Raw genomic sequence first — 12,800 nt, 5'->3', positions numbered from 1 at the left:
AGGGAAGGGGGAAAGGAAGAGGTGATTTTCATTAGTGTTTTCTAGATTGAGTTTTCTATTTTGTCAGTCGTCTCCCTTAAAATGAGTGCATTTTAAGGGAAGGAGGAAAGAACAACAAATAACTCCTCGCATAGATTAAAAAGAGAGAAAGTTTTCTACCTTCCTTTCATTTGAGTGCTGAGATTAGCCGGACTGGATCCCTTCTGTACCACTGTTTTGTAGATACAAACTCTGTAGATACAGACGGATATCCAAATTGAGGACATTGTTGACAGTGCAGAGGGCAAACGTAGGCACAGAATCATTTTATACGACTTTCTGTGGTGTAACCTGTAACCAGGTGTGTTTAGCTCTGTGTGTGTGTGTGTGTGTGTGTTCACTTGGGAAAAGAAGACCGGAAAACATTGGAGAAATTCCAGTCTACCTAGGACTGAGTCTGTGCTAGAAAATGGGTTGTCAGAGTAATGTGTTCAGAAGGAAATAAAGTAGCCCTTTTTCGTTTCCCCGCAGTGATCAGTATGGAGTTACAACAACAAAGGTGAACAGGGTGTAAAGGCCTCCGCACTAACTAGTTCTGGATCTTTGTGTTCGTTGTAGTGCCCTTCATAGCTGCCATGATATCGTTTTACGAAGAAGCTACTTGGGAAGTTGGGGCTTTAGTATTGTTGGTGGATATGAAGAGAACCACACCAATCAGCCTTTCTTCATTAAAACCATCGTCTTGGGGACTCCTGCTTATTATGATGGAAGATTAAAGTGAGTCTTGTGATAATCAGATAATGTGATTTATGTTTATTGTGATGGACACAGTCTTGACCAGGGGTCAGCTCCAAACCCAGCCTTTGTCCTTCCTCGTCAATAAAGTTTTCCCGGAACATGGCTGCATTCATCTGCTTACACATCCTCCATGGCTGCCTGTGAGCCACAGTGGTGATGTTGAGTCATTGTGACGGAGGCCATGCGGTTCACGAAGGCTGAAATACTTGTTTACTAACTGGCCCTTTACAGAAACAATGTGCCGGCCAGATCTCTACTGAAGCATCACTTTGACTATCTTGCCGCTTAAAAATCGCCCCAGATGTCTTGCAAAGTAGAAAATACACCCTCACCATCGACAGCTGATGGTTAAGTGAAACTGAATTTCATGCTAGACAAATCTCCATTAGGATAATGTTTTCTAATCGCATGAAGATAGTTAACAGTCCGTTTCTGTTTGTCTTTGGCCAGATGTGGAGATATGATCGTAGCCGTCAACGGCCTGTCAACGGTGGGCATGAGCCACTCCGCACTAGTTCCCATGTTGAAGGAGCAGAGGAACAAAGTCACTCTGACAGTTACCTGCTGGCCTGGAAGCCTGGTGTAGGATTTGAAATCGGTTGTGAGTCGAACATCTTCCTTTTTTAGGCTTTGGAAAGAAACCCCTTTCGTTGGATTGTGTTTCTGCTTAGGAGCTACAGACACAGCTGATGTTTGCAGGGCCCAAAACCACTGAGATTGTCCTTTTGTTATTAGTAAAACGGCTTTCCTCCAGTTAGCCGCGTTTCTTTTAGCCACTAACCCTTGTAAGCTCGTGTTTTCAAAATTCAGGCTCTCCGTTGTCAGAATGTGACCTAAAGTAATGAAAGAAGTGCGCGCGGGCTGCGGTCCAGCCAGCTGGCTTAGAGGGCTTGGGGCGGCCCTTGGTTTTCCCGGCCGAATCACAGAGTGAGCCGAGTGCCCAAGCGCGGGAGCCGGTGGAGCCAATGGCCGTGGCCCTCGCCGCCCCTGTTGCAGCGGTGCCACGAATGGATACATCTTCGTTTAGCTGTAGCCCTTTCCCGTTCTCTCCCCATCAGTGCCAACGTTTCAAAACTTCATACTGTTTATAAAGTGGTATTTCTGACTGTTTGGTGTCCCCTTTAATTTCTTAGGGAAGTCTGACACTACTAAAGAGCTTTTTAAAAAATAATGTACCATTAATTAGAATACTAGATAATCAAAGGTCACGTTTTCCATTGACAGAGGCATTTGGGAGGTAATTATAGTTTAGTGCTGGAGATGGTAAAAGCCACACTTGCTTGCAGAAGTCCAGAAGCATTAAAGATTCCTTTCCAAAGGAATGTTTTGTTATGCAGGGAAATTTTGAAGCAGATTTTGCTAAAATTCATTTTCTAGAGTCTGTATTGTACTTATCAGCAGTCTTGGCTGGACATGCTTTTTGTGATTTCTGTAGTTAAACTAAAGATAAAACCGTGTTGCTATTCCACACACATTCACCTATATCACGGCTCAGTGTAGGAGAAGGTGTACTTTTTTTATTTCAGTCCGAGAAGAGCCTTCAGTGTTCTAGAAATCCTTGTTTTTTCCCCATTATTTCTTGTGAACTTAATTATTTCAAGAAAAAGACTGGAAAGTCCTGGATTTTTATCTAAAATAGTAGGTTTTAGATGTTAATATCTTTCAGTCAGTTCTTGGTCACGAGGCTATTTCTTATTTTTCTAAATGTTTTTGAAAACTACAGCCAGCCCATTTTGTTAGTCCTTCATTCCACTTGATTGTCCCTTGGAAGAACGCATAAAGAAGCGAATAAAATCAAAATTTCTTTACCTTCTTAATATTACGCATACTTGAAAAGAGTTTCACTTAGAAACCTAGTTCAGAATCTGAGCTCCTTGACAAGTGCCCTCTGTAATAAATGGTATTGATTATCAGAGAATGTATTTCAAAAACACTACAGTATATTATGAAGCATGACCACTTTGTTTTCAAACTGGCAGTTGTATTGCTGGGGCTTATTGTGTCTGCAGCATGTCACTGATTATTCCTGTTAGTTTTTTAGTGATTTTTTTTTTTTTTTAAACATACCGCTTTTGAATAAATAAGAAATGGCAATAGTAATTGCTACTGATTTGTCCAACCCCTTAGCTACACTGTACGGTCAACATATAACCAAGATACAGTGGAATGCCCCATACAGTATATTACTGTTCCGTGATGATTGGCTTTTGAAGCAATTTGGTATTGAAATGCTTTGATATTCTAATTGACGTGGAACAAGTTTTTTTTTTCCTGCTCCCCAAATAGAAATTTTATATCCTACTTTGCTATTTTTTTAAACATTTTGTAAGAATGTATCATTTCTTGGGGCGTGGCCATCCATCAACAAATATCCCAATGGCTACTTTGTTGTATATAAAATACTTACATTGAACCTGGGGATATAATGAGTATTTTGAAAGAAGACACTTTTTTCGACTTTATTTTTATCATGGAAATCTCAGACTCAGCTTAAGCTAATTTGGTTTTATTACAAAACATGATAGTTTTTGGTCAGAATGATATTTGGTGATGGAAACTTGTTCATAATTTATTGTTACTGTTGAAATATTTGAATTTTCTCATCTTAACGTAAATAGTTCAAATATTTTGATTTGTTCTGTGCCTTCGGTTTAAATTATTTCAGGATTTTTCAAATGTGTTTAAATAATTGTGTGATAATCATTTAGGATGGAAATAAAAGTCATCCTTTCCATACTAGTGATATTGTCTCTTTTCTGAAGCAGCAGACGTTGACTCAGTACGTGATCTTTATGTTTGTTCATGGCCCAGCAGGCTGCCCACACCCTCAGTCCTGCTTCCACACACGCCTGTAGTCGCCCTTCTGTGCGTGGCCAGGGTGTGCCATATTGGGTGGGAGGCGTAGCTTGAACGCTGCCCATCTAGCTTTCTCCGGCCCATACTCCCCGCTTTCGAGAGAATTACCCTCCGTGTGAGGGTGAATCTCCACAGGCCTCTATCTGCCTTTATATGGCTCTGACCTAAGTACCCTCAGAGTTGTAAGTCCCGTCTGATGCCACCTTGCAATTCTGAAGGCCGCTTATGCCCTGGTGCTGTGGCTCCCACAGTCTGCAGACTGAAGGCACCCAACCTCACTTCTGCACCCCGACTCTGTGTTTTCTCACGCGCTTATCTATCTCCACTCTCTCTCACTCTGAACTCTTATCGGCAGCCTTTCTAAACCCTAACTTTAGGGGCGCCTGGGTGGCTCAGTCGTTGCACGCCTGACTTCGACTCAGGTCATGATCCCAGGGTCCAGGGATCAAGCCCCGCATCGGGCTCCCTGCTTGGTGGGAAGCCTGCTTCTCCCTCTCCCACTCCCCCTGCTTGTGTTCCCTCTCTCACTGTCTCTCTCTCTCTCTCTCTCTCTGTGTCAAATAAATAAATAAAATCTTAAAAAAACAAAAACAAACCCTAACTCTGGTCATTGCTCCGGTCATTTCACTGTTGAGGGATCTTGGCGCTGCAGAAAAGTCCCCTCACCATCTGCCCCCACCCCCATCTCTCACGTAACTTCTCCTCCCCACTCCTTGCCTCATTTAAGAACTGCCACCACGCCTGTGCCTATGTGGGCTGACCTGGCTCAAGTGGCATTACCTCTCTTTGGGAAATCTTCACAAACCTCCTGGGGCTAGCCCTTTTTTTTCCTCTCTTTTAAAAGGTTTTATTAAACTATACTTTTATGGTCATGGATGCATACTAGGAAGAAGAAAAACTTGCAGGTAGGTGCTTGATTATCACTGTCTCTAGCAGTTTTTAAAATTGGACATTAAATATCAGAGATTCTATATCTTCTGAAGAGCCCGGGTATTCTAGAGGGAGAATGTAGGCCTGGTGTCCTTTCTGTGTCCCAGGATCTCCTCCAGGATGCCACATTACATCTAGTTACGCCTCCTTGGGCTCCCCATGCCAGGGCCATTTTCTCAGACTTCCCTTGCTGAGGAGGACCTTGACAATGTTGAGCACTGGTCGGGGATGTTGTAGGATGCCCTCTATTGGAATTTGTCTGCTCTTCCCCCCTCATGATTAGACTGGGGTGATGCGTTTGCAGGTAAAGTGCCATTCCCCTCATGTACAGCAAGGCTGCCTACCATCAGCATGACCTGTGGCTGTTGGTGTTGACCTTGTCCACCTGGCCTAAGTAGAGTGTGTGTCGGGTGTCTCCACAGTAAAGTTGCTTGCTCTTCCCTCTGCACTGTCGTCTTTGGACAGAAGTCACTCTGCACAGCCCGCACAGGTGTGGAGAATTATATGCTCCACTTATTTTTGAGCTGGTCAGCAGAACGAGAGGGTCTCTGGTGCTGCTTAGGGAGGCCTTGTGGGTGGAAAGAAGGGAATCCGGAGGACTTAGAGGGTTTATTCTCTCAGGATCCTGTGCCCTGTGAGCAGTTTTCAAACAGTGGAGTCCTCACACTCCCAACCAGCTACTGCGCTTTCTCACGAAAAGACAATGTGGTCTGCAGATTCCATTGCTGTAACTTCCAACCTTGGTTTCCATTCTTTTTGTATATTGAAGCAGGCTGTTGCTTTATGATTCCTCAAGTGTTTGAAGCCTTAGTCAGATAAGCGGATGGTTTAAATTTGAAGTTAACAAACCTGAATTTCAGCTGCTAAGGGTACTTCAGCCTGTACATCATGCCGAAAGCACCCATGCGATAATACATCAAGGTCCCATTAATTCAGACTGCACTAATTTGGAATTTGAAAGCTTAAACAGAGTTGCAGTTACCTTGGCACTTTATATAAAGAATGAGTATCTTAAATCAACATTTAAAAAGTGAGAGTGGGATATCTAAGCTGCATCTGAAGTATACAGTTTCCAAGTCGCCTTAAGCACTTGAATACCCAGGCCCGTTCCAGTGATTGGTAGTTCTCTCTCCCATGTAGTCATGTAAACAAGAGTCCACCTAGCACCTACTGTGTGCATGACACCTAGGCTCTGGATCACCTCTTTGTAATGCCTGATTTCATCTTTCATAATTCACACCTTCCATTTGTCCCTATTCAGTGATAAAACCGTGTAGGTTACATGGCAGAGTGAACTGCTGCCCAGTCACAGGCCAGGAAGTCAGGAAGCGAGCTCCTTCTCTGAAATCTCTCTTCTCTGCCTGCTGAATGAAAGGTTTCAACTCCTCAGGGTCCTTATTAGAAAGCTCTGGCCATTTTACAGTGTAAATCTCCACTGAACGATACTAGCAATTAATTTCTACGGCAACACAAAAGCTCTTTAGAAGTAAAGTTGAACATGTAGGCGCAGGGCCTACCGGCTGTAAATCACCCAAGGTGAGAGGTGCTGAAGTGCAGTCACACACGGAGTACACTGGAGCCCCTGAAGACGTAGCACCTCCCCGCACACAGCAGAAGGGCAGGCCTCCAGCCAGAAGGGTGACATGCGGAGGTGCCGAGCGCTCCAAGATTTCCGTTTGAACCCTAACGACTCGCCTGCACGTCATGCTTTGAAGTTGCGCTGTTTTGCAAATTCCTACCAGTACGTTCGCTTTGTTCCTCAAAAGTTTTCAGTTTTAAGGGTGAATCCAACAACAACCCTTCCTTGAATTGCCCAAAAACTGACCACTAGTTGCAGAGAGGTCATGTGGGAAACATCTGTTGCTCAGACTCTGATGTAGGGAAGCCACGGTTGTCCAGTGTCAAGGTCCTGAGGGTGGAGGCAGCTGGAAAAAAAAATAAATAGGGGCGCCTGGGTGGCTCAGTCCGTTAAGCGACTGCCTTTGGCTCAGGTCATGATCCCAGGGTCCTGGGATCGAGCCCCACATCGGGCTCCCTGCTCGGCGGGAAGCCTGCTTCTCCCTCTGCCCCTCACCCTGCTTGTGTTCCCTCTCTCGCTGTGTCTCTCTCTGCCAAATAAATAAATAAAATCTTTAAAATAAATAAATAAATAAATAAATAAATAACGGACATCTTTGCTGAGATTTTATTAGGAAGTCTTCTCTCACCCACAACTCTGCAAGAATGTCTAAGGTCATGGGAGGTGTTGAGTCACATACCCATGACTGCGACCCTCCCACCACCAGCCCTCCCAGGGAAGCGACACCCCAGAGCAGTTTTGCAGATTTGCCCCCTTCCTTCTGTGCCCCTTTTCTTCCTCCATGGTGCAAGCCTCCAGGTCTTGCCTGCCCTTGGGACAGCGTGGGCTCTCTTCCTGCTCCTGGGGTCCCAGCCTGTGCTAACAAAGGCGAGCGCTGTGCGGAGAGGGGGGTGCTCACAGCAGCAAAGCTCACCCTGTGGAGAGTTAGTGAATGTGTAAGGAAAACAAGTTCTCGTCTCCTCTCACCTACAAGTCCTTCCAAAGGATGCGATGACCTTGTGTCATGCAAGTCCCCATACCCTCGATAGTCTCCTCCCCCATTGACCCCAAATCATAGAACCTTAGTCAGGAAGTCCTTATCCGTGTTTTTCTGATATAGGAATCACTTCTATAATATGGTCATCAAGCCCCTGCTTGAATGCTTCCATGACAGGGACCTCATGACTCCGTTTGTAATTGTAAATGCTTGCTTTCGGTAATAGTTTGCCCCTGCCTTTCTCCCCAGCTAGAGTGTAGACACTCAGGGGGATAGCTCTTCATGTTATCTTTAATATTTAAATGAATATGAGGCAGGCACAATACACAAAATACTGATACTTTTTTTTCCTTTCGCTCAACAAAGATTTATTTAGCATCTGCTTACATGCCAGGCACCGTGCTAGGGGTTCAGAACCCATCAGTTACCAAGACAAAGTCGCCAGCTATCTCTTAACAATAAAATGAAGAAGTCATTTACTTTTAGGTGGTGATAATGCTAGGAAGGAGCAAAAGCCAGGTGGACGGAGGCCATGCAGGGGGAGGGAGCTGTGCGAGAGAGGCGGTCAGGGAAAGCATCACAGGCGGAATACAGGCTCACTGCTGCCGTTGGATTGTGCACCTGTCGGTTGTTTAGAGACCACCGGATCACGTGGTGGTGATCACTCACCTGGGCCGGCTGTGCCCACGTGATGGGCTCTCGGCACGCTGGCCGGACCTCCACTCCTCCTTTCCTGCCACTCTGCAACAAGAGCACTGATGTATGCTGGGGCACACGTGATACTAATTTAGGGGGAGGCCACCTGGATGGCCCGGTGGATGGAACCAACCGGGCCGGGGTCTGTGCTTGCCACTTACCAGCCTGAAAGACCTGGAGCAATTCATTTAATCTCAGCTCCTCAGTGTTCTCATCTAGCAAATGAGAAGAATGAGCTTACCTCGCTAGGTAGGTGCAAGTTTGAGAGACTGCGCGTATAAGGTGGTTGACACATAGTGTGAAATAGGCTATAGTTAACGTGTAGACACAGAGACACTGGCTCCGCATCCCCAGGAGTCACCGAGAATCACTAGAAGTGAGTGAGTTGTCTACTTTGGGAGTTTCCTCTGAACTCAAACTTCTGTTTGCACTCAGTATTGTGCGTGTTTTTCCAAACACGGTACACTAACCAGCAGGTTCTGTCATGCACCTTAATCACCTAAGTGACTCACTTTCCCCAAACATGGTGCTAAGCTTTCCCAAGGCCAGGATGCTGCTCATGCTGTTCCACCCCCCCAGGAATGCCTGATCCCAGTCCACTGGGCCCTGCTAGTCCTTGCCAGCCCAGGCCAAATGTCAGCTGCCGCAGAGCTCCCCAGTGCTGCTCGCCCAAGTTCTTACCTCCCCCCTGCCTCTCCCAGCCCGTCTGCCCCGTCTGCCCCCTCGGGCCCTCCCGCGTGCTTGCCTTTCGGTCGCTGCTCCCTGCCCCCCGCTGCAACCCGCACAGGCTGTGCCCCTCGGCAGCAGCGAGCTCCTTCGCGGTCTGGCTATTCAGCCACCCACATGCCTCATAGCGCCTGACACGTGGTGTTGTGCAACGCTCAACAGTGTGTAAAGGCTGCAGAGAAGCCGACGATGGGAATTGAGGAACACCTCTGGATTGCGCCACTGGTGACTTTTAAGAGAATAGATCCCGCAGCGGGGTAGGGCTGCGAAGACCAGAGGCCAAGGGGTAAAGGAGTGGATGCGGAGCAGCTGAGGAGTTTCTGGGCGGTTCTCACAACAAGTTTGGCAGAATGTGCGAGTCTTTGTGGATGAAATGACATGATGTCTGGGACGGGCTTGCAAGCACTCCAGCAAACAAGGAAAAATGGGAGTAAGGGAAAAGAAGAAAGAAGGGAGTAAGAGAATCTTTGAATTTTCCATAATAGAAATAGCACAATAGCAACAAAGCAACAAAAAAGTTTGGAAGGGAGCAAAAATGCCATCATTAGCCAGACCTCTGTAGTTTGAAATCAGTACGGGAAAACACAAGATTGTGATTTCCTTCTTTTTGCTTACCTATTTTGGTGTAATTCCTAGGCAAGTTTGCTGGTTCTCATCTTCTACATGTGTTTCAAGGAGTGCAAGTGACAAATGACTAACACGCCCACGCCATGCATTTATCTCACTACCTCTAACATCGTTTTGCATGCGCTTTGCATTCATCATAAATTTTTCACTTGATTCTCATAATAACCTTACAATGTTGGGTGTAGATATATCCACTTGATAAATGAAGAAAACGGGGGTTAAGGGACTTATTTGCATGTAACTGACAAATGGACAAATACACCGCAGAAACCAGGACCCACACCCGGCTGCCTAGGACCAGCCTCTACCCCAGCACACTCCGTCTGTGCCCTGATGCACAGGCTCGTCCTGAAATTAGGGGAGAGAACTGCTTCCCTCCTCTTTTTGCATCTGCCCTCCCCAGGAGGAGGGCTGTGCCACAGTCAACGTTCATTCAACAAACAATGAAAATGAGTAGGACAGCCCTGTCCCTTGGGAGGCTTGCAGTGTCATCTCAGGAACAGGGTCACTGTCCTCTGCTGGACCTTTGGCGAGACTAGGAGTTAACGTTCTACTGAGTAGGAACTTTGCAAGGTTGCAAACTGTGTTAAGTCTATATTCTGATTTATTCTTATCCTTGACTTTGAAAAAGACGGACATTCTTAGTTTGTAATGCCCAACCAGCTTACTTCAGCCCATCCTCTTGATCTTAGCTGTGTACTTTCATATTTCCATTTTAATTTCTGAACAGGGAACCTCATCGGAGGTGCCCTCTCAATTCCTGCTCCTGGCTCTGACATTATGTATCTTGGCAGAAATTCTCAAGTATACTTCAGGATTCAGACACAGTAGCTTGAGAACTTGACATTGAAATTCAGTAAGAGATTTGGAGAACTCCATCAATACAGCATCTCCACCTGAAGAAAATCCCTTTGGTTTCTGTGATGGAGTTGAAATTATAAGAACTAACATTTATTGAAAGTCGACTCTATGCCAAGCATTATTCACACGCATTTATCTGCTCCCTCCTCACAAGCTTTCGAAGTAAATACTGCAGTCATCCCAGTTCCACGGCCGAGAAAGCTGAGGCAGAGGGAGCTGAGTTCCCGGGGCGGAGCCTTGGTGGATCGATGAGCCCACCGAGCTCTATTCCATCCCACACTGATACTGATAGCCATGCTGGATCCATACCAGGCCAGGGTTCATCTCCTTGGGCTTTCTGTGTGAGCCCCGACCAGGGATCAGAAATCTGCACTCTGACCCGGCCTTTGCCTTCGTCTTCCTGTCTGTCATCTGCCTCCCTATTTGTCACCTTTCCCTTGTCACCATCCGACATCTGACGTGGCCAGGCAGCAAGGGGAAGACTGAACCAGCAGCAGCCCAGTGGACCAGACCTGAGTTGCATCAGCCCGTCCCTGGACGGTTCCTTCTGCTGGAAAGAAGGTATGATCTGTCCCAGCTACTTGATGATGAGAACTATACTCAAGGCACGATTATTTTCATGTAAATTCATAAATGGGATTTCCTATTGTCAAGAAGTAAATGTGAAAAAGAGCTTCTTAGAAACATCATGTATCGTTGACCAAAATGCCTGTTCTCAAGGTAGGACCGGCTGGCCATGCTCCTGCAGGTCCGATTACACTGGGGGTCGGGCCTGCAGGAACAAGGAGCAAGGCGTTCTCCGTCAAGGCTCAGGGCTGTTCCGCCAGAAGCCGGCCGACACTCTCCTTCGCCCACGTGTGTGTAGGCTCCATGCGGGCAGCATCAGCGCCTTTCTTGGTCAAGGCCTTGCCCGGATGATTTGTGGATACACGGGGGAAGGACTGACACAGCTCAGTGTAAGTAAAACCCCAAGAAGAAAGCAAACAGGCAAACAAAACCCCAAGATCATGAGAGAATCCTCAGCCAGGGTTTCCGGCCTACTGCGTTCCTCCCCCCTGCTCCCCCCGCCTCGTCCTGTCTGTCTCTGTTTTGTGTCCATCCCTCATTTCCTTCACTTTGGTCCTTGCTTTCTTTGCTCTGTTTCTTTTTTGCTTCCCCAGCCTGAAAACGACACTGCTTTGAACCACACCTTCTTTGTATCTTGGATCTCTTTCCCACAGCTCTTTACTGTTGCATTTTGGCAGGGTTTTCAAGGTGTCTGTGGCTGAATTTCAAAGGTCTGACTGTGTACTTTCCCCCTGGGGGACACGGGAGCCCCTGGTTCCTTCATTTCCATCCTTCTCTCTTCTCTTTCATATCTGATCCCCCACACCAGCCCTGTGGGGCCACTCAGTTTACCCCCAGTGCTCCTCTTACATTGCCCCCAGCACCCCCACCAGCTCTCAGGCTCCTCAGAAACCCGCCCCCCCCGCCCCCAGGGAAGGCCCACATTAGTGCTCCACCTGAGCTTTGGTTCTCTTTTTATGTTCTCTTATTTATTTATTTATCTTGTACTGTACCTTCTCACCTGGGCGAAAGTTCTCTGGGCAATTTGAGGCCGGGCGCCAGGGCTTTGCTGTTTCTCAGGGCTCCAAGGTGCCTGCCCCAGAGAAGGCACAGATCAGTGCCGAGCCTCAGCGGGAGATGCGTCAGCTGCGGGTGGCTGGAGGTCCAGGTCCCATCAGCAGCCATGGACTCCCTGCCCCTCCCACACCTGCTCCCATCGGCCCCCCTTGTCTTTCTATGATGTGCTGAATGGAGGGGAGGTCACCACAGACTCATCCCTCCTTGCCATGTGCGTCCCACTCGCCTTCACGCCTCTTCCCGGCCCATCTCTGTGTCCAGGACAGCCTTCTCCATTCTAAAATTTCCACGAGCCTCCCCAGCTGAGAGCGTTCCTCACGGACCCCAGGCAGGCACCCAAGATTCTTCCCACCAAGAACACAAAGAGCAAAGGAGAGTGGGGGGGGTGGGGGGGATGGGCAGGAGTGGCCTGCATAGCCCTTCTCCGGGATGGCTGTGCCCTGGGGGATCGGGCAGGCCTGCCCAGAGGCGAAGGGACACAAACCATGCTTGCTCATCAGAGCAGGTTTCTTCAGACTTTTAAGATTGTGTATCCCCTCAGTAAAGAATTAGGAGCACTCACCCCCTCAATACATATACATTAATCTATTATTTATATATATGACTCAACTAATATAGAGATTCATTATAAGACAAAATGTGAAAATAGAAGAAAAAGATAAAATAGTGAAATGGTTTGAGTTTATTAAAAGTGTAAAAAATCTTTTCCCTCACTAAAGTATTTATTTTTTGATTTGATTTAATTTTTTTTTAAGTAATCTCTACGCCCAACGTGGGGCTGAAACTCACAACCCCAAGATCAGGAGTCACATGCTCTACCGACTGAGCCGAAGTATTTATTAATAAGTTTTAGTGAAAATAATCTGATTGGATATACATCATTCTTTCTTTTTTAAACCTTAATTTTGTATTTGGTGATACAGTATCTAGAAGAACTGGTTCTAGGGGCACCTGGGTGGCTCAGTCGTTAAGCATCTGCCTTCGACTCAGGTCATGATCCCGGGGTCCTAGGATTGAGCGCCACCCATCGGGCTCCCTGCTCCGCGGGAAGCCTGCTTCTCCCTCTCCCACCACCCCCGCTTGTGTTCCCTCTCTCGCTGTCTCTCTCTCTGTCATATAAATAAATAAAATCTTAAAAAAAAAACAAAA

General features: G+C 46.8%; 1 protein-coding gene across 7 annotated transcripts in view; it reads left to right on the top strand.

The window, feature by feature from the left end:
* The window catches only part of LNX2 (ligand of numb-protein X 2), an 81,156-nt gene extending 77,640 nt beyond the window's left edge, over nt 1–3,516 (top strand). For all 7 annotated transcript variants that reach the window (XM_081814766.1, XM_081814762.1, XM_081814760.1 and 4 more), the window contains 2 exons: nt 598–756; nt 1,228–3,516. In XM_081814766.1, coding sequence (XP_081670892.1) covers nt 598–756; nt 1,228–1,363 — 295 coding nt within the window. In that variant the 3' untranslated portion in view covers nt 1,364–3,516. The remainder of the gene's footprint in view (nt 1–597; nt 757–1,227) is intronic.
* The last annotated feature ends 9,284 nt before the right edge of the window (nt 3,517–12,800 follow it).

Source organism: Leptonychotes weddellii, chromosome 3, assembly GCF_054177405.1.
Source record: "Leptonychotes weddellii isolate Sample4059 chromosome 3, ASM5417740v2, whole genome shotgun sequence".
Taxonomy (NCBI): domain Eukaryota; kingdom Metazoa; phylum Chordata; class Mammalia; order Carnivora; family Phocidae; genus Leptonychotes; species Leptonychotes weddellii.
Note: the sequence above shows the minus strand (reverse complement) of the source record. Positions and strands in the feature narration are given on the sequence as shown.